At 34.7% G+C, this 21,476-nt stretch overlaps 1 protein-coding gene across 4 annotated transcripts in view; it reads right to left on the minus strand.

The window, feature by feature from the left end:
• Nucleotides 1-21,476, minus strand: part of FAF1 (Fas associated factor 1) — a 514,293-nt gene that overhangs the window by 217,448 nt on the left and 275,369 nt on the right. For all 4 annotated transcript variants that reach the window (XM_042951186.1, XM_042951190.1, XM_042951187.1 and 1 more), the window contains one exon: nt 3,197-3,283. In XM_042951186.1, the coding sequence (XP_042807120.1) occupies nt 3,197-3,283 (87 nt within the window). The remainder of the gene's footprint in view (nt 1-3,196; nt 3,284-21,476) is intronic.

The raw sequence follows: 21,476 nt of genomic DNA on the forward strand, positions 1-21,476 counted from the left end.
ATTATAAGGAGTCTATTTCTTTGTCCTGTTTGCTAAGTCAAAGGTTAATGAGAAGTACGCTAAAGAAAACATCTTCTGTGTTATTGCAAAAAATTTCTCATACAACATAAAAATGTAAATGAAAAAAGTATTTTAATCTAGTTCTCCATTAACTTTTATAAAAAATAGCTTGTGAGGTATAATTTACATGCTATAAAATTTACTCATTTTTAAATGTTCAATTAAATGATTTTTAGTAAATTTATAGAGTTGTGCAACCTGGCCATGATCTAATTTTAGAACATTTGCATCATCTCAAACCCATTCACTTCTTGATCTAAGATGTTTCCATAAATTCATGGAAGCCACTGTTTATCTAAAGCTACTATATATTCAAAGCCACACAAATATCTGCAATTGAGCAGGAAAAGCGCAAACTAACCTCACTTTTAATGACCTTTATAATCAATCCTCTACTCTGGCACTGGGAAGAAAATGTTCAGGTGCTTTCTCTGAAAGTTAAACCATTCTAAGTATTAAGTTATGGCACACTGTGTTGGAAAGAAATTAATTATATTTTTGTTGGTAACACATTTCAGGCTGTTTACACAGCTGACATTTCTCAGCTGTACCCAATTCATGCCCTAAGCTGTGAGGACGATCTTGTTTTGTAGCAGATGCCTCCACTTGAGTGATTTAAATAAGTATAAAAACACCATCACCTGCAACAATATAGATTACAAGCACCAGCTTTATGAGTTTTCATAATCCTAATGAAAGAAAGGTTTCACAACATTTATTTGCCTAGAATCTCCTTAGAAGACTACAGTTATAAGCTATTTTTGCCAAAATTTAAGTACTGGAGCTAGTGGATCTGCTATGGCACCAGTTAAAAGCAGCCTGGTCCTGAACATCTTTGTTGTATCAAATCATACAGCTCAAGGCAACATCCTGCCAATGTGGCAACATTTGCTCTGGGGAGGTGTGGGCAGGCATCACTTCACAGGTTCTGGGACAAGGTGCAAATATGAATAATGAGGCAAAAAAAAAAAATCAAGTCTCTTAATGGAGATTCCCTCTTGTGTTAGCTGTGACTTAGATACAGCATGAGGTAGTATTATAGTCTTGAACGATGAGTTTAAGCTGCTTTCTATATTCTCCTATAGGAATGAAATTGTATTAGAACTCTTTGGTAAAAAATTAAATGTTATAACAATCATTAAAACATGGGCCTCATAAAAGACTGTGTCAATTTTCTTCAATTATTTAACACCTAAGATGTATAAGGCATGATGCTATAGAGCAATTCACTACTATAATACTAACAATTTTTCACTAAATTTTCCACTAAATTTGCCTATCACTCTTAGAACTTGCATCTGAAAAGTCTATTTCAGTCTGGTTTCCACAAAAATGGCACCTCAGGGCAGTTGGCTTTTCAAATCCTATGAAGTCCCACATTTCTGGACTTTATTACTTTGTGTTCTTGCTCTTCAATCAGAATTTCACCAATAATTTCACCAACAGGGAAAAAAACAATCCAAACTAAAACCAGCAACCACATCCCTACCCCTTAGCCATGGCAAACCAGCCAATAATTCTAATGATTTACTGTATCAACATTAAAATCAGTTGCTTAGAAATAAATGTGCCTAGGGGCGCCTGGGTGGCTTAGTCAGTTAAGCAGCAGACTTTGGCTCAGGTCATGATCTCACGTTTTGTGAGTTCAAGTCCTGCGTCGGGCTCTGTGCTGACAGCTGAGAGTCTGGAGCCTGCTTCAGATTCTGTGTCTCCCTCTCTCTGCCTCTCCCCTACTCACACTTTGTCTCGCTCATTCTCTCAAAACTAAATAAACATAAAAAAATTCTTTAAAAAAAAAAGGAAAGAAATGTGCCTATATGTAAACAATTTTTTTCTGGAAGGATTCACTTAAAATTTTTTTTCTCTATTTTCTGATTACTTAAAATATTTTTTTAATACTTATTTTTGAGAGAGACACACACTGTGAGAGGGAGAGGGGCAGAGAGAGAGGGAGACACAGAATCTGAAGCAGGCTCCAGGCTCTGAGCTGTCAGCACAGAGCCCGATGTGAGGCTCAAACCCACAAACTGTGAGATCATGACCTGAGCTGAACTCGGATGCCTAACCAACTGAGCCACCCAGGCGCCCCTATTTTCTGATTATTTTTAAAGTTTCATAATCTATAAAGCATTTTCCAAAGGCACAGTGTTTAAACTATGGAATAATTTAGACTCAAGTGGCATCTACATAAATTATTTAAAAATATTTCTATCTTCCACAAAATGTATGATGTTGGTGCTGAGAGAGAAGGAGTAATTATTATCCAGATGGAAATGTAATATTTACTAGATAATACAATATTATTATTTGGGTATTTATTATTGTAAGATGTTTACAAGGTCTCAATTTCTTTGCAGTCTGATTTATTATACACGTTAGAGTTAACGTCAAAATTCTTGAAACATTCTCATTTTTCACTTTTTTTTTTTTTAAAGGGTGTCTGGTTAGAACAGCCAAGAACATGGGAAAAAGTGGCCAAAATGTAATTACAATTGGCCTCCTTAGACAATAAAATTTACTCTCTTGGAAAAGAATGATCACTGCAAACAGTATAGATAAGAAAGGTTTCAAAATTAACAATAGGATAATCATTGTAAATAGATATAATAATAGGTAAAAATAATAAACTAAATCTTTTCCTCCAGCTTGTTATGCTGGTGAAAATTATGGGTATGTTTAAGAATAGAGTGCCATCAATATTACTATACAAATTAACTTTTTTAAAAAGTATCAATCTACTATGGGAAATGTAGTTTTAAAACTAAATATGATTAGGTTGATTTTGAGACATCTGTAATTTAGGAAAAACTATTTTGTGTTTGGGATATTTCATTAGGAATGTCTAAATACATTCTTTTTATCAAGGAAAAAATTAAGTCAAATCAAGCAGCATCAAATTCCTGATACTGATACTGTAACATTACCAAAAGAATGCTGACGTTACTTGGTTTATGATATGTGTTCTGCAAGTGACCTCAAATTATTAGAACTCATTTTCACATTATTTGATTTCTAAAGTTCTTTCAGTGGAATATTCAAAGCATTTGATTCTGCTTTGTGATAATCACAGCCAATTAGACTGAAAATGGCAAAAGAGAGAAGAGAATAAAAAAATGACAACTCAATGGTCACTTACTGAGTCATCTGTGGCAGAAGCTGGCCAGCCCTCCCATAACTGATGGCGAACGGGGATACTCGTAAGGTCATACACATTTCTCTTTACCTATACAAAGAAAGAGACATCACAATTAAAATAAGGTTTCCATATGACTTATGATTGTTGCCACTTACATGATATACATTGTATTTCCTTTTTCTTCTGGATTTGAAACAGAATTTGAAACTAGGAAAACAAGTGTCAGAAAAATTTTGTAAAAATAACCTAAACCAAATTTAAAAGTAGATCCTCAATGAAAGCTAGATGAAATAGTAGTTCAAGAAACATCTCCCTCTGCAGTTGTTTTTATATTCCTGAATGGCTTCAAGTTTCTATTCAGTCAAGAAGCTTCAGGTACACAGTTTTCACCTCTCATGGACCATAATTATAAATGTTAATAATATATTAAATTTTTAAATGACTCATGATGTGTAATAAAAAAAAGATATACTTTAAGTTTCTATGTGGGAGAAAGAAGAGAGTAGTTTTTGTTTGTTTTGTTTTTTGGAGAGGCCAGGAAGAAAAACCTGAAGGTTTTGACTGTTTGATAGAAGTTTCACAGATATAAAACCACAGTGGGGCGGGGAGTGGGGGTGCCTAGGTGGCTTAGTAGATTAAATGTCTGACTTCGGCTCAGTGTTACGACTTCGTCATGCTCTCACAGTTTGTGGGTTCAAGTCCTATGTTGGGCTCTGTGCTGACAGCTCAGAGCCTAGAGCCCGCTTCAAATTCTATGTCTCTCTCTCTCTCTGCCCCTCCCCCGCTTGTGCTTTTGGTCTCTGTCTCAAAAACAAACATTAAATTTTTTTTAAAAGATATGAAAAGACAGATTATTTCTTTGATCTCACCCCAAATTAAAAACTATTTCAACAGCATATTTATTAACTGAGAGCCATCCATTAACATACTATTTAGGGTCTTCCTGAAAACTGCCTCTCAATGATTCTTTTTAAATACTGTTAAAGATGAAAAACTATTTTTCTCAACATGCAACATTATGCCTTTTCATTTTAAAAGGACAGGAGGTAAGTAACTTATCAGAATAAAGTGTTGGAAGGTTAAACTCTATGTTACCCAGTAATTAAGAGTTGTCATACTGGTCTTCAGCTTTTCTTCTAAACCGGTTACAGAAATTCTGTTTTATTCTCAAAGTACAAATTTAAAAAAATGACAAATCCTAAGAATGGAGAGATCATCCATCTTCATTAACTCTTCAAAGTTAGTTATGGGATTACCCGACTGTAACAAATGAAGCTAGTATTGAACATAATCTGTTCAATAATACCACTTCAATATAGAAAACAAGCAGCATTCGTTCATGTTTTAAAAATGCAGAAACCTAAAGTATCATGTTGTCTAATTACAGCATCTTGTATCACATTACTGTTTATTATACACAAACACATCTAAGTTATCCTTCCAGTGAAATAGAGATATATATTCACCAAGGAAAAGAAAAAAACAAAACAAAAAAAACATGGAACTCAATCTATTTTTATCTCTAATGTACACCTGTGAAAAAGACTATGTAAGTGAGAACTGAGGAGCTTGGGGGCATGGTTTGGTCCCCACTCAATTCAAACAAACAGCTTTTTTCAGAGGTTCTTAGCAATGGCCTTTCTGCCATGCAGTATTTTGTTTATGGTCAGTCACATTAAGTTTGGAAATTTTCGTTAGTTATTATCAACCCAACAATACAACCAAATGCAACTGGATAAACTTCTGACCACTTCCACTAGCTAAGATTATTTTGTCATGCTTAAGGAGAAAGGTGTTCCATAAATACCTATTTATTATTATATTATCTATTATATTAATAAAAGAGAGGGAAAGGACAGAAGAGGTAGTCTGAAACTTTATGCCTTAACACAAAATTCCTTTCTTAAAGTTATTTTTGAATTATGTTGTCTAGATACACTAAGTTTCATCAGCTATTTTTGGGGGGGAAAGGCAAGACAAGTATTTACATCTGTTGGAAAGGTGGCAAGTCTACCCCAGCTTTGGAGAGTATACACAAATACTACGGATTGAGTATATAAACAAATAACTCTGGAGTGGGATTCTTTAAATTCCACCTTAATTCCAAATCACAACAATATGGTATTATGAAATAAACAGTATTTTTCTTCTTCTATTAACTCATCTGTAACTGCACTGAAATGAATAACATTCCTTTGCTATTCTAAGCCTGAAAAGCATGTTCTGGCTATAGTGTTATGTTGGTATAAAGCACAACGCCAGACTGATGTGCTGAACAAAAGTGATCAAAGTTAGAGTAATGTTAGACATTGCACAAGTATTTGGCTTCATTGTTCTTCCCAGAATGACATCTGTTAAGCAACTTGTCATAGAATAAACTGGTTAATGCAGACAGACCTTGGCTGAGATGGTACAACATAAAACATATTAGGCTAATGTTTGACTGTTCCAATAAAAAAGCTAAATTGACAGTTTCTGAGATTTAGTGAAAAGAATCATGTACTAAACCACAACCACTAAGCAACAATTTAAGAGAAAACAAACTAGTTTTCCAAAAATAATTCTGTATTTTATCAAAGCTGTAACTATAGACAAATTTTACCATTATATGAAAGAAAGATAAGTGATATGATAGCAAAAGTACAAAATGAGTGATGCTTTTACTAATGTAGATACTGAAATTCTAGCATCTTCATTGATAGTTTTATGGAATTAAAATTTTACACCATAATCTTGCAGAGAAGGAAAAAATCCCAAACGTACACAAAAGTTAAAAATTATTCTTTTAAGAGATTAGTATTCTAGGAAACCTGAATAACAAAATATAGCTGTGTATAAAATGATGCAGATGAATTTAAGGTCATCACAAATCAAATGAAGAACACAGAGTTCTCTCAGAGAGGGAAGGAGGACAGAAAAACAGAGGAAGGAGAGCAAGAGATTGTGGGGACAAAGGCAGGACTACAGGGAAGGTGGAAAAGGGACAGGGAGGAACAGAGAAATTGAGAGTGACTAATTTGAGAGATTGGACAGCACTCAAGAGAGGCAGTAAGAGCACACACAGGTTAGGCTGCTGTAGCTGGCATCCCCAGCTGCCATTATTGTGCTACTTCTGATGGAGTTTCATCTTTAGAGATTTGTGTTAAATTCCAGTTAAGGACAAGTGGCACTTCACAGGGTAACATTTCCTAAGGGCCTTTTTGTCTTACACATTTTCTTTGATCAGCATTGGCTCAATATTTTGCTGAACCTTCATAATCTTTTCAATTCTGGTTATACATTAAGCTCTAAATCTATGAGATTTCAGGCTGCTAAACTATGCAAATGTTTCAATTAGTTCTGAAGAAATTTAATAATTGCTTTGATTACCAGACGAATATTAAAGCTATGTTGCAAACTATACTGTATATGGATCAAGTATTCTAGATTGACAATAGACTTTCCAGAGTTTGGAGATTTCTAGATTTCCTAAAAGGATAGTTTCATTTCTTCCCATTGCTTCAGATAAAATAGTTGTGACTAAGAAAAAAGATCAGATAAATTTGAAATAGTACAGAATATACTACCGATTTGTTTACTTGCTTTTCATTATTAATATCTGTTTATTATACTATAATTAATGTAAAAAGCTAAGCAGTGATCTTGACTTCAAACTTCACTATTTCCTCAATGTGGAAATTTCAGTGATAAACACAGCACTGGGGAAAGATCACTTTATTATGAACGCGTTTAATATAAAATTAAACATGATAATCATCTCCCACAAAGTTTTCTTTTGAGTTCCAAAAATTTTCAAACAATTTTATTTTTTAGTTAAATTTTATCAGAATTTCTTAGAAAAGAATTCTTAGGAAATTATTCTGCTTAAAGGCTAAATTGTGAGTCTCTAAGATTAGCCTCAAATGAGCTGTTTGTAGGTATTCAAATTGAAATATAAAAAACTTAGTAGATAACTTGTCAGCCTTAATAAAATCATTCTTTGTGTGTTAAATGTTGATCAAACTACTGAAAAACATTTCAGAGAATTTTAAATGTCATTCCGGTATTATCCAAGTGAAAGAAGATTCTGATAGAAAAGTCACAAGGTTTGAGGTATTATGGCATAATGAGAAGAGAGAACTAGATTTCTAGTCCTAATGTTGCTCAGCTGTTATTGTGGGCAAGTTGGTGAAATCTTTCTGAGACTTAGTTTATTCAATATCAGAAGAGAATAAAACAAGATCACTTCTAATTTTCAAAGTTCTAAAATCCTCTGATTTTGTGACAGTATTGGAGTTAATCCTAGGAACAGGAAGAGCTAAACATATGTAAGACAAGCAAGTAATGAGGGAAAGTTTAAAATCATTCAATGCTAGAATACGGAAGAAAAATAGTAAAAAGTCAATAGATCAAAAAGGAAAACTGTAGATAATTTCAGGTAAAAAACACAAATATTATATATAATAAGCATATTAGGTGAATTTTTTCCTTAGATGAGAAAAGTCTGAGCTTTTGCTTTTATCACACTAAAAAGTCTACATTTTTTTAAAAGGCCACATAACATTTTCCTCTCGTGAGATTCATTTAAAAATTAAGCCTGTCATGTTGGTTTCCCATATAACTACTCCATGAACCAAATGTTATCATTCAGGCTATGGATTTGCCAGACTGCTACTAACTAAAACAGTTGTAAAGTGCTATTAACTTATGTCAACATCTTTAAAATTTTGAAATCTGGCCCAAGATTCTTAACATATCAAACATTTTAATAAAAATAGAAACAAAATAATTGCCATGGGATTAGAACAGCTACCAATTTATGAGCATTCTACTTCTCACATTTTTTGAATTAAGAATACTATGGCAGATTACAACTCTTACCAAAAGGCACCCTGAAACTACAATCATTCTCTTACCAATATTAGAAAGCCTTTGGTCATATTAGAATGTGAATTTATCCAAATTTTAAATATATCAAACTTTGAACTCCAAGTATTTCACACTATCAAATGATGCTCTGGTTAAGAGTTTGCTAAATAATAACTGCACTGAAAAAATAAGAATCTGTGTGTGGGTGTTTAAATCAAAATAAAGCATACAGACTAGGCTTACTTCCAGTTTCCTAGCAATCTTTGGTGCTCTGAAAGGCTTATACTTAAAAAACCAAATCATTCCTGATCCAGACTGGGTTTTGTACACATACTTCATATCTAAGGACTTTTCTTTTTCTTCTTCTTTTCTTAACATATTATATACTCATCCCAGTTGCAGATGGATTTGTTTTACTAAGATGCAAGTTAAAACCCTCCTAAAAACCCTTCCTGAACAAAAACACATGAAACCGGATGGTGCAAGGGGAATGAGAAGGTGGCATCAGTAATCAAATGTTAATTAGCAAGCTTTTTTCCCCCTTCCCTCAGGGCTGGCCTGTGTTGGAGAATTCAAATCAGAAATCAATGCTCCAAGTGTTTAACTATTACTTCTTCTCATTAACCATTTAAAAGACTCAGCAATTCTCTCCTCATAAAAACAGTAACTGGAGACATTTCTTTTTCTCAAATACCATCTTTCCAGAAAACAATGAAGATGTTGTTTGAAGAAAACTATAAAATTGAAGTTGCTTTCAATTAGGCTTTGAACTAACTGTATTCCGCTCTTTAAAACATCTTTTGGCTCTAACTGAATTCTTCGTTCTAACAACTGTAACTAAGTTTTGCTTTGTATACCATACTTAAAAACTTATTCCACTTCTTACCTGTCAGTAAGGAAGTTTGACAACTGGCATTTTAAAAGATTACTGGGAATGATGACAATCAAACCAATCAAATATGGAAATGCATCTGAATGCATTTACTCGGAAATGGATTTTAGCCATCCTGCAAAATTACCAAGGATAAGATTTAACACTTACATTAGAAAAATGGTTATATTCATAATTCCCTTTCCTAAAATTTTGGTGTGGGTGAAAATGATGTAATAATTGCAAAGTTAGGTCATATTTTTTTTTCAATATATGAAATTTATTGTCAAATTGGTTTCCATACGACACCCAGTGCTCATCCCCAAAGATGCCCTCCTCAATACCCATCACCCACCCTTCCCTCCCTCCCACCCCCCATCAACCCTCAGTTTGTTCTGTTTTTAAGAGTCTCTTATGCTTTGGCTCTCTCCCACTCTAACCTCTTTTTTTTTTTTTCCCTTCCCCTCCCCCATGGGTTTCTGTTAAGTTTCTCAAGATCCACATAAGAGTGAACACATATAGTATCTGTCTTTCTCTGTATGGCTTATTTCACTTAGCATCACACTCTCCAGTTCCACCCACATTGCTACAAAAGGCCATATTTCATTCTTTCTCATTGCCACGTAGCATTCCATTGTGTATATGAACCACAATTTCTTTATCCATTCATCAGTTGATGGACATTTAGGCTTTTTCCATCATTTGGCTATTGTTGACAGTGCTGCTATAAACATTGGGGTACAAGTGCACCTATGCATCAGCACTCCTGTATCCCTTGGGTAAATTCCTAGCAGTGCTACTGCTGGGTCATAGGGTAGGTCTATTTTTAATTTTTTTGAGGAACCTCCACACTGTTTTCCAGAGCAGCTGCACCAGTTTGCATTCCCACCAACAGTGCAAGAGGGTTCCCGTTTCTCCACATCCTCTCCAGCATCTATAGTCTCCTGATTTGTTCATTTTAGCCACTCTGACTGGCGTGAGGTGATATCTGAGTGTGGTTTCGATTTGTATTTCGTTAGGCCATATTTAAAGTGACTGAACTAGCCTGCTTGGGATTCTCTCTCCCTCTCTCTCTGTCCCTCCCTACTCACTCTCTCTCAAAATAAATAAACTTAATTTAAAAAAAAATAAAAAAAAATAAAATGACTGGACTAATGATAATAAGTTTATTAAAATAAATTTGTGGGGCACCTGGGTGGCTCAGTCAGTTAAGCGTCTGGCTCTCCATCTCAGCTCAGGTCATGATCTCACAGTTTGTGAGTTTGAGCCCCTGCAAAAAGCAGGCAAAAAGCCTGCTTGAGATTCTCTTTTTCCCTCTCTCTCTGCCCCTCCCCTGCTTGCTGGCACGCAGGTGCTCTCTCTCTCTCTAAATAAATACATTAAAAAAAATAGTTTGAAATAAGTTCGTATCTTAAGCTAAAGGTTAAACCTGAATTTTAAAAGAGAATTCCTAAGGTACTAAGATGAGCAAGGCTGAGAATGTTTCTCAAATAGGAAAGATGCTAACATTTAAGAGCTTTCTGGAAAAACAAAAGGTTTAGAGAAATTGTGAAGTTGCAGAAGTTGAAATCATAAACAATAAATACAATAAATACAACTCTGTATAAATTAAAACTCTGTGTTTTAATGAGCCCTCAAGGTAATTCTTACTAAGCCAAGTTTAAGAAGCACTGTTTTAAGATGTATGAGTTATAGGCTTTCCCAGATAACCATACCTCTCTAGTATACTCATTCTAAAGTCTCTCTGAATTTGTGCCTAATGTAGCCAATCCTTTTTGAGAACAATTATGGTTAACAATGATTTGTTGCAAAAATTCTAGACAGGCTATAATTTTATTTGAATGATAAAGCGATCATTGTTAGTCTAAGAAACTAATGACACCCTACTACCTCTTTACCACAGACTTTATAGCACTGAAATAATTGATAATGTCTTCACCATTGAGAATCTGTGCTTTTCTTCAGTTTTCTACCTTAAACTAAGTGATTGCTTTCTGGCTATAATATGTATTTGGACATTGTAGTAAAACTGCAAATCCACAATAAATGATCTACTGGTCACACTAAATAAACTTGGAAGACACCTGTATACATCAGCTGAATTAAGAAATGTTCTTAAACATCAGAAAACTGTATTTGGGGGCACCTGGATGGCTCAGTCGGTTGAACATCTGACTTTGGTTCAGGTCATGATCTCACAGTTGAGATCGATCTCCACATTGGACTCACTGCTGTCAGCCTGGAATCCACTTTGGATCCTCTATCCCCCTCTCCCTGCTGCTCCCCTGCTTGTGCTCTCTCTCTTAAAAATACATAAACATTTGGGATGCCTGGGTGGTTCAGTCAGTTAGGCAACTGACTTTGGCTCAGGTCATGATGTCACAGTTCCTGAGTTTGAGCCCCATGTCAGGCTCTGTGCTGACAGCTCAGAGCCTGGAGCCTGCTTCAGATTCTGTTTCCCTTTCTCTCTGCCCCTCCCCTACTTGTACTCTGTCTCTCTCTCTCTCAAAAGTAAATAAACATTAAAAAAAATTTTAATACATAAGCATTAAAAAAAAATAAAGGAAACTATGTTAGAAGCAAATGAAAAGTTTGTTTGTTTTTTGTCTCCCTCATAGGCTAGCTGAAACAAGACCCAAAGGAAAAATAACAGAAGGTTAACCTCCTATGAGTCAGTCAAGACCTTGTCTTACAGGGCAATATCTCCTCTCTATACTTTATGGAAACAGTAAGAGAGTGCAGTTTTTCCAACTATTTAATGGCCCAATAGAAACAAATACTTTTTTAATGCCTGCAATGAATGTATCAGTCATTCAATAAATGCTCTTAAAATTTCCCTTTATTATTTTTTTGAAAGAATTTATAAAAAGTTTATTTTTGTATTAGCCAGCACACATCAAACATTTGTTTTAATTTTATTTTTAAGTAAACTCTACACCCAACATGGGGCTTGAACTCATGACCCCGAGATCAAGAGTAATATGCTCTACTGAGTTGGCCAGGCACCCCAAACTATCATAACTTTTAAAGCTAACTTTGTTGGTGCCTCTGGCAAGCTCAGTCAGTAGAGAATCGACTCTTGGTCTCCCCCTTTTAAAATCAGGTAAATTAAGGCACCTGGGTGGCTCAGTCAGTTAAGCAACCAACACCTGGTTTTGGCTCAGGTCATGATCTCACGGTTTGTGAGTTCGAGCCCTGTGTTAGGCTCCACAGGTGACAGTGTAGAGTCTGCTTGGGATTCTCTCTCTCTGCCCCTCCTCTGACTGCACAGTCTCTTTCTCTCTCAAAATTAATAAATAAATTAAAAAAAAAAAACAAATCAAGTAAATGAGTCAATCAATTTATAACTCCTTCCACAATGGAAAACACCAATTAAGTCAAAAGTCAATCCTAGAAATAACTAGAGCAATTATAAGAACATTTTTAGAAGTTTTACTTTAACTTAAAACCATTTTATAAAGTTCAATTTTATGTACTACTTCAAAGATTGATTATGTAAACCAAGAAATACTTGTATATCCAAAATGTTTTGATTTTTAAGTCTGAATTTTAGCAGACAATTTGATATAATGTCAGATGCAGTGTACATGTTAATCTTAAGGATATAATTATGTATAAAACCAAATTTATAAACCAATTTATCCCTATAGCTATAGGGATATTCAATGCACCTAGTATATCATCAGACACATGCAAAACTGGCACCATTCTTAATATCCAAAAATAGGATAATTAAATAAATAAGTAAAATATCATGCATCCACTAAAATGGTGATGTAGAACCAGGGTCAGTCAAGTACAGCCCAGAGGCCAAATTTGGTCTGCTATATTTGTAAATAAAGTTGTACTGGAATACCACCACTTCCATTTTTATATATTGTCTGCGGCTGCTTCTGAATTACCATGATGGCAGAGCTGAGTAGATGTAACAGAGGCTATATGGCCTGCAAAGCCTAAAATATTTACTATTTAGCCCTTTACAGAAGAAGTTTGCTGACCCTGATGTAGAAGAATATTTACTAACATTAAAAGTTGTTACATATTAGAAAAACAAGGCTATAAAATTATGTACATTTCTGCTTATTATATATATATATATATATATATATATGCATACTATATGTACAGAAAATAAGATACATAATAAATGCACAGAAAAAAAGATACATAATAAAGGTAAAATTTGTTCTCTCAGTATCATGGGATTATGAGTTAATTTTATTTCATTTTTATCTTTTTGAAGTTTCTATTACTTCTGTAACAAGAATTTTGTTTTGTTTGTTTTTATTCAGAGTAAAGACATGCCCTTGGAGACAGAACAACCTGGTTTTCATTTCAGCTATGCTACTAATTATAAGTAACCCTGAACAAAGGAAAGGGGAAGGAAAGAGACACAAATGAACATTTGTTCAGTATCTTCTACAAACCAGGAACTTGGTTTTAACATATCATTTTCACAATAACCTTTACATATACTACTATCTTCATTTTACAAGTGAGCAAACTGAAGCTCAGAGACAACAAATAAGTTATTCCAGTTAATAAATGGTGAGATTAGGGTTTAATTTAGTTTTCTGAGATTCTGAAGTCTAGATTCTTTCACCACTATAGTGTATCTTCTCTTAGCCTAAATTTCCTCTTCTGTAAAATAAAGGGTTATAATAAATTATCTTTAAAATTCTTTTCTACCTGACACTTTTATAATTGTAGTGTGTAAGAATTTTCTATGAGACCTTTTACACTTACTCTAAATGATGGGCATTAAGTGGTAACAAGTAAGAGTGACCAACTATGAATAAAACCTCTGTCATGAGACCAAGAGAGCCTTTTCAGACCTGTTGTGCTGTAATAGGCAATAAAGAGCAAGTTACAGGCTACAGATTTTTGTACTTTTAAGTGCTATAGAGGAATGACAACTGCCAGATCAAATAGAAACTTGTTATTGTTTCAACAATTGAATGCGGCCTTCACAGTAAGAGGGCAGTTCCTGGTGTCACACACAACTGGGAAAGAAATAGCAAGATAAAAAATTTTCAAGGAAAATAAATCAAGGCAAGAGAAGAACAGTTAAAACAGTAAACTTCATAAAGTGAGGGGTAGCAAAAACTCTTTCTCATATAAGCTTTTGCCCAAAGCCTTGAGTTTCCAACCCATGCTAATGTAAGAGTTTTGTCTGGAATAAAAGAATATGAAGACATTTACACTTTGGGCCTGCTGATATTCTACTTTGCCAAAATACAGTAAATCAATTATGCCCTACCTCATTATTCTAGTTTTCCTTCTCTCAGCAGTTGGGCACTCTTAACCAATCCCTCTTCTATGCTTTTGATTTGGACAAGTGAAACTCTGGTCAAGTATTTGTTTTATTTGCAACCTCTACATGTTCTAATGTAAAATTGTGGGGCAATGGCATTGATCTACCCTACCAATTTGTTTTCTTATAGAATTGCATTTCCTTTTAAATTTTTTATACACACAAATACAGAAATTAAACTACTTGCCCAAATGTAATTCAGTTAGTTAACATCTAGGTCTGGATGATAATGCAGATTTTTAAAATTCTTAATCCATTTCTTCTTTCCTGTTAATTTTTTTTTTTTTTTTTAAATAAGAAAAGACCATTGCTTCTCTAGCAACTTCAAGTTTTTAAAAGTGCTGCCAATCCTACTGTTTGGGGCAAAGATCGTCTTTATATTTTGATGAAAACTGCGTACCCTTTCCCATTCTGGTAGCACTACACTGATGCTCAGACATGATGTTTATGTTTGCTTTGCTGCTTTCTGTTGCCCATCCAGGCCTTTGCCTTTCTCTGAGATGCTGAAAAAAGTGGTGGGAACCATCAGCAATGGAAGCTCAGTCTATAATCAGGTCTCTTATAATTTTATCTTTTCTTGTTAACAAAAAAATGCAAAAAACAAAGACAACAAAGGGACTTAGTGTTGGGGTCTGAATACTAAAGTGGCCTGGGGGTGTGGCTCATCAAGTGAAAATAAACCATTCAAGTCATCCACATCAAGGAGAAAGTTTGGGAACAACTAGGCCAGTGTTTGCATTTGGGGCCCTGGAGTCAGGAGAGTTACACTTCCCTTCACTCTGCTTAACCAAGGCACCAGAGACAACCTATTTAACCTCTCCTTTCGGACATATTAAGTAATCTCTTCCAAAGAACAACGCTGAGAGATACTGAAGTATACCTGGTTAGGTTTTCTGATTTTAACTTGCTAGTTTCCAAGATCAGCTTTCAGTATTACTCTCTCCAAGAGATATGTGGGTGGGAAGGCAGGGAGGATATATTAAGGAAAGTAGCTGCCATGGCTAAGAGCAAGGTTGTAATAAGACAATAGGCACCAAAATCACATACCTAGTTAATTTTAGGTGAATGAGATAGAGTTGGATGCTGGTTGCAAGGGACAATTTAATTAAAGCTTATCAAAGTGAATTGACACTATGAACTAAAGTCTAATACTGCACACCAAATCCAAACTAAGGACTGATACTGCCAATGCTCAGAAGCTCCATACAACTGGCTTTTAATTAAGGCAGTTACAATCCGATCCCAAGGATTTCGGTCTTAGGGCTGGCTCTGAAATGTAAATATAGCTATTTTAGAAAGAAAATAACAGGAATACCCTAGCATTCCACTTAATGTATAACTAAGATCAGAGAATTTCTTTTTTAAATCACGATTCATTAAATAAGCAGTCCTTCTAAATAAACTGTCTGAAGTCTCCTGTTAAAAAAAAATTACTCCTATTTATTCATTAACAAAGCTATTCCTTAGCTCATCCCTGCCATAACCTACTCTATTCAAAACCATATGGGAAAGGACATTAAAAAACCGCCACAAACCATGGACTTCTGGTATTAGTGCTACACACTGCATACCCCTATTCATTATTCTACCTCCCTTGTTTAATCTATCATTAAGATTCAGTGACCCTACACTAAATTTAAAGCAGATCCTTCCTTCCTCCCATGCCTAAATTCACATACTTTTCTAGTTGGGGATGCCCTCAAGTATTAACAACTCTACGGGGTTTCTCTAATCTCAGCTCTGAACTATGTCATGCTATAGAACCAAGAAATTGCTGTTTTACATCTCTAACTATGGAGGCTTCCATATAAAAGGACCATATAATTTACTTAATAAGATAAAGGGGGAAAAATCACCATTTAATAAGTATTTTTTTCATTGTATATGGTAAAAGAGGCGCATGGAGACACTGTCATATGCTATGTTGTTTTACAAGTTAATATTACCTACAGGCATTACTTCAACTGTATTTATCACAGAACTCAGAGTTTTAAGTAATGGTGAAAATGTCAGGTGTTGACTATCTTAATAAATGGAAAAACAAATGAAAAAAGAACATGCTGATTTAAATATATAGTTGATAAAACAATCATTTTGGAGAAAAGAGATTTCAAGAAATTAACAACGTAATGTTTCTAAAAAATATTAAACTTCATTTTCAAATTAGAAACAAAAAAATCTAATGTACAATGTGGCAAAATAAAGAGTAAGGAGTCACGTGTATGACGGTCTATCAGTGCTAACAGTGATACAGTGATGTCAGATATGTTCTATATCTGTGTTGTCCAATAAGGTGGCCACTAGTCCCAATGCGACTGCTAAGCATTAAAACCTAGCTAGCTAGTGTAGTTGAGTAAGGAACATAATTTAAACTTAAATTGCCACATGCGAATAGTACCTATCCTACTGAACAGTCTATTAAGATTACTTAAGAAAGTGAAGAATACAGAGCAACATAAAAACATACCACTGATAAAACTATATACTTACATACTTCATCTCATTCTTATTTCTTTATAGTCAATACACAAAGGTAGAAATATTGTGCTAAATTAATTTTTCACATGTATACTTTTGTTGTTCTTAATGATGATATTTTAAAGTAGCCTAATAAGTATAAATAAGAATTATATGCTTTAGTATTCTGAAATTGAAGGAACTGTGATAGCATACACATAAATGAAACCTTACTTGAAAAAAAAGAGCAATAATGGGCTATAATGTAATCATTAAATATCCAAGAGAGTCAAATATTCTTTATTTAAAAATGTTACGTTTGATTTACATAGCTGCCACATTATGTAGGTCTAATTATTCATCAGTTCATTCATTCATTCATTCACAAAATGGTTACCTGGGAACAATTACAATGATTCAGATGCTACTACAACAAATCATGTTAACTGTACACCTGGCAGCAGCATCTGATTTAAGAGAGTGATGATTCAAAATTAATTCCTTCTTTTTGGGCCAAGATTCCTAAAGCATTCATAGAAGCAGAGCTGGGAAGGGGCATCTGGGTGGCTCAGTTGGTTAGGCATCCGATTCTTGATTTCAGCTCAGGTCATGATCTTGAGGTTTGTGAGACAGAGCCCTGCTCTTGACAGTGCGGAGCCTGCTTGGGATTCTCTTTCTGCCCCCTCCCTCTGTGCACACATGCTTTTTCTCTCTCAAAATAAATAAACTGAAGAATTTTTTTTTTTAAAAAAACAGAGCTGGAAAGAGACAGATATAATGGATGCTATAACTACTACCAGCCTTAAACCCAGTTCCTTATTGATTCAGTAAGTTCTTACGTCAGTGATTACAATACAGCAAAGAAAGTGCTGGGTGAACAAGATTCAGACGTCTATACTCCCTTAAGGAACTACATCTAGTTGGTAAGAAAATATGTGAGAATAGCTTATTTACAGTACAAATATACTTGTTACAGGTTTTTTTTTTAAGGTAAATAAAATGACTGAATGAATAGAAAAAAATGCAGATGGGACCAGAGAAAAGAGTTAAGAATTAAATATAAAACATTTCTCCTCCTTTAAAAAGTAGATCATTTTTTATTAATGCTAAAAATTAGGGTGACATTATAAAAATACTTTTAAGGAAAGTACATAATTCACTACTAATAAAGTACTAGGAGAATTTCTCACTGGATTTCATAAGCAACAGATAAACCTGTTCTAAGTTTAACAAGTACATTCATTGAGTGCTAATAACTCATGAGCATTCATATGGTCGTCCAGCCAGTCAAAAAATATCTGAGTGGCTACAATGAGGATGCTACTATTTTGTAGTAGTTACTAAGAGACAAAGTCTCTGCCTTCATGGAATTTAAATTCATTCTAAAGTATGTGTATGGCAGGTGGGGGTGGGCGGTAAGGAAGGAGACAGAAAATAAGTAAATACATAACAAGATAATTTCAGATTAGGTAAATTCTACGAAGGGTGATATTAGATTCCTACCAGTCATTCTCTACTTTAGGTGAGTTGAATCCTGAATGAGAAGGTACTTATCCCAGAAAGAGTGTTCCAGACAGAGAAACATGAAATGCAAAGGTACTGACAGGTGCTTTATATACATGTATATACTCTCTAATTCTTGCTATCAAGTTTCACCTAGCTTTTATTTATTTATTTTAACAGAAAAAGCATCTGAGGACTTAAACTCTCCAAGTAAGCAGAAACAGGATTCAAAAAGGAATCTATGGGACTCTGAAGCACTTTTTCTTTTTCACCTCACTATGATACTTCCTCCAAAACTCAAACTACAAAAGTCTGTTCTTCGAGAGCCTGAGTGGCTCAGTCGGTTATGCATCTGACTTTTGCTCAGGTCATGGTCTTGCGGTTTGTGGGTTCAAGCCCCACTTCGGGCTTTGTGCTGACAGGTCAGAGCCTGGAGCCTGCTTCAGATTCTGTGTCTCCCTCTTCTCTCTGTCCCTCCCCCACTTACACTTTGTTTCTCTCTCTCTCTCAAAAATAAATAAACATTTAAAAAAACTTCAAAAAAGAAAAGTCTGTGTGTTTTCAGTAGATTATTACTGCCCCCTCTATATTGCCAAAAAATGTTACCCATACTGATCACTTACTTGCCTAACTCTTCCTTCACAGATTGGGTCATGCATTAGTTCAACTAAATAATCATAAATCCCAAATTACTGTCAGCTACAAATTAATAAAGTTTATTATACTAATAGCTAACTCAAAGGGATATTTCAGAGATTCTGATCAAAGATACCCTGTCTTCAAACACAGCTGGGTGTTGTTTGTATGTTTTAGCTCAAGTGAATAGATATTGTCATGTATTCCAAAATAAATGGCAAGTGCATTTGATCATATTTTATCTTTTGTCATGTTTCACTGCATTATGCTGGTACTGAATAAATTTGAGGGTATCTACTCTTGAAAATTGTGGCAGCCTGGCAATCACATCCAAGGAAAGCCAGTTATTTGAGAGCAACATTCTCTGACACCCCAATATTACCACACCTTCTTCATGCTCTAAATTGAAAAAGAGGACAGGAATAGCTGTTGCTAAAGCACAGCTAGACCCCTATTACCTTGTACATTTAAAAGTAAATCTGGTAAACTTTCTATACTTGTATATGTTTATGGCTCTTTAATTCATCTATTCAACAAACATTTGTTGGGCACTTCTGAAGTTCTGTCTCTGACAGGCATTAGAGTAGCCTTCTCAAATGCAAGTGTACAAAGCAGCTAGAGACGTAACATAAATGGGTGAAATGTGATGGGAAAATGGCATTTAGTTTTAGTTTTGAGGAAGCAAAATTGGGGTGCTGGGGACTACAGTAAACTGGAGAGCATGCCTCATCTACTGAGGCACCTACTACTCTATAACAGCTGATTGCTGCTATGGAAAATCTGGGATTCGATGTTGCCAGAATTTTCTCATTCGTTGAGAGAGGCCAGAAGCCAGGAATTCTGTTTTATTTTGTTGCTGTTGTTGTTGTTGTTGTTTTACATGTGATGTGTCCAAACTTTTAAGTGTTGGCAACCAGTTCAAATATAAAACACTCTTGAACCAAAACTCGTAGCCAAACAAAACAGTCATTGCAGTTGCCAGTTTGCAACCTCTGCAAGAGAGATACAGGGTAGATAAAGACACAATATTCTTGCCTTAAGGGAAGTCACAGCCCTGTGAGGGTTACATTCAGAAACAAACATTCATGGTACAATATGATAACTATTATGATAAAGATATCAATAAAGCATTAGGAGTGCATAAAGACTTAGCATAATGTCTTCTAGCTTTATCCATGTTGTTGCAAATGGCAAGATTTCCGTTTTTTAAGGCTGAACAATATTCCATTGTGTGTATAAATCATATTACCTTTATCCATTCATCTGGAGATGAGGCATCTGAGGCACAGAGAAGATATGTAACTTAACCAAGTTCATATAATAATAGTAAATGCCTCCATTTTATTCCAATTGTAACATACATGATAAGACAATAAATTATACACTACAATATATACTTTTTCTATAGTAAAACTAACAATGTGAATCAAGTGTTTCAGCGTTGTTAAAGTTCAACCATTACTATATGCACATTAATCACTCTGTAATTCAATAAATACCAAAGTAACTTGGTTTGGAAACTGTAGGGGCGCCTGGGTGGCTCAGTCAGTTGAGTGTCCAACTTTGGCTCAGGTCGTGATCTCACAGTCCGTGAGTTCGAGCCCCGCGTCAGGCTCTGTGCTGACAGCTCAGAGCCTGGAGCCTGCTTCGGATTCTGTGTCTCCCTCTCTCTCTGACCCTCCCCCCATTCATGCTCTGTCTCTTTCTGTCTTAAAAATAAATAAACGTTGAAAAAAAATTTTTTAATTAAAAAAAAGAAAAAAAGAAACTAATATCACCAAGATAAACTAATACATACAGAAAAATGCTTAATTTCACTAGTAATTAAGAAAATGCAAATTAAGAAATACCATTCACACCTTTCAAATGGGTAACAACTAAAAATATTGACATAATCCATTGTTGATGTAACATGCATGCTCACATAGCTGGTAGGTAAAGAAGAAAGCAAAGCTTTTTTTGAGTAGGGACAATTTGGCAATATCTATCAAAATAAAATGAATGTAACCTTCAACCCAGCCATTCCATTTCTAAGCTGCTATCTTAGAGAAATCCATACAACTCATGAAGAGGAAGTTATCAAATTTTTTTTAGGCTTCTGAGTCATTTACAATGAAAATATTATTTATGTACTTTCTGAGTAATTAAAAAGACAATGACTAACACTATGATGGAAAAATTGTTATGCTTTTCAATGCCAACCTGAATGTGCACAATAATTTCATTTTATTTCATATTACAAAGTTTAGAAAATTTTGAACTATGAAGCACATCTAGGCCATGTATGTAAACTACAAAAGTAAAATAATTTGGTTTTGGGGATGATTTAAGACTATTTGAGATAGTCACTACCCATTCAAAATTAACGCTTGATGTCAGGCCCTTTCCCTGCTCCAGGCAGCTTTAACCAACCCTACCGATCTCACCCTTAAGATACCCCACAGTACAAAATCTAAAAACTGCATCAGGAATTTCCTCTATCTCTCATAAATACAAATAGCATTAGCCTCATAGGCAAGTGAGCATCTAGGCAACTATACACTATTGAAACCACAGTGTCATTTTTTTATCTAACTCATGGGTTAGGCAGGCAATGTCAAGCATATATCTGAGGGCAAGTTCGTTAGTGTTTGACTAGGATACTTCAGGGA

This window comes from Panthera leo, chromosome C1, assembly GCF_018350215.1.
Source record: "Panthera leo isolate Ple1 chromosome C1, P.leo_Ple1_pat1.1, whole genome shotgun sequence".
Lineage (NCBI taxonomy): Eukaryota > Metazoa > Chordata > Mammalia > Carnivora > Felidae > Panthera > Panthera leo.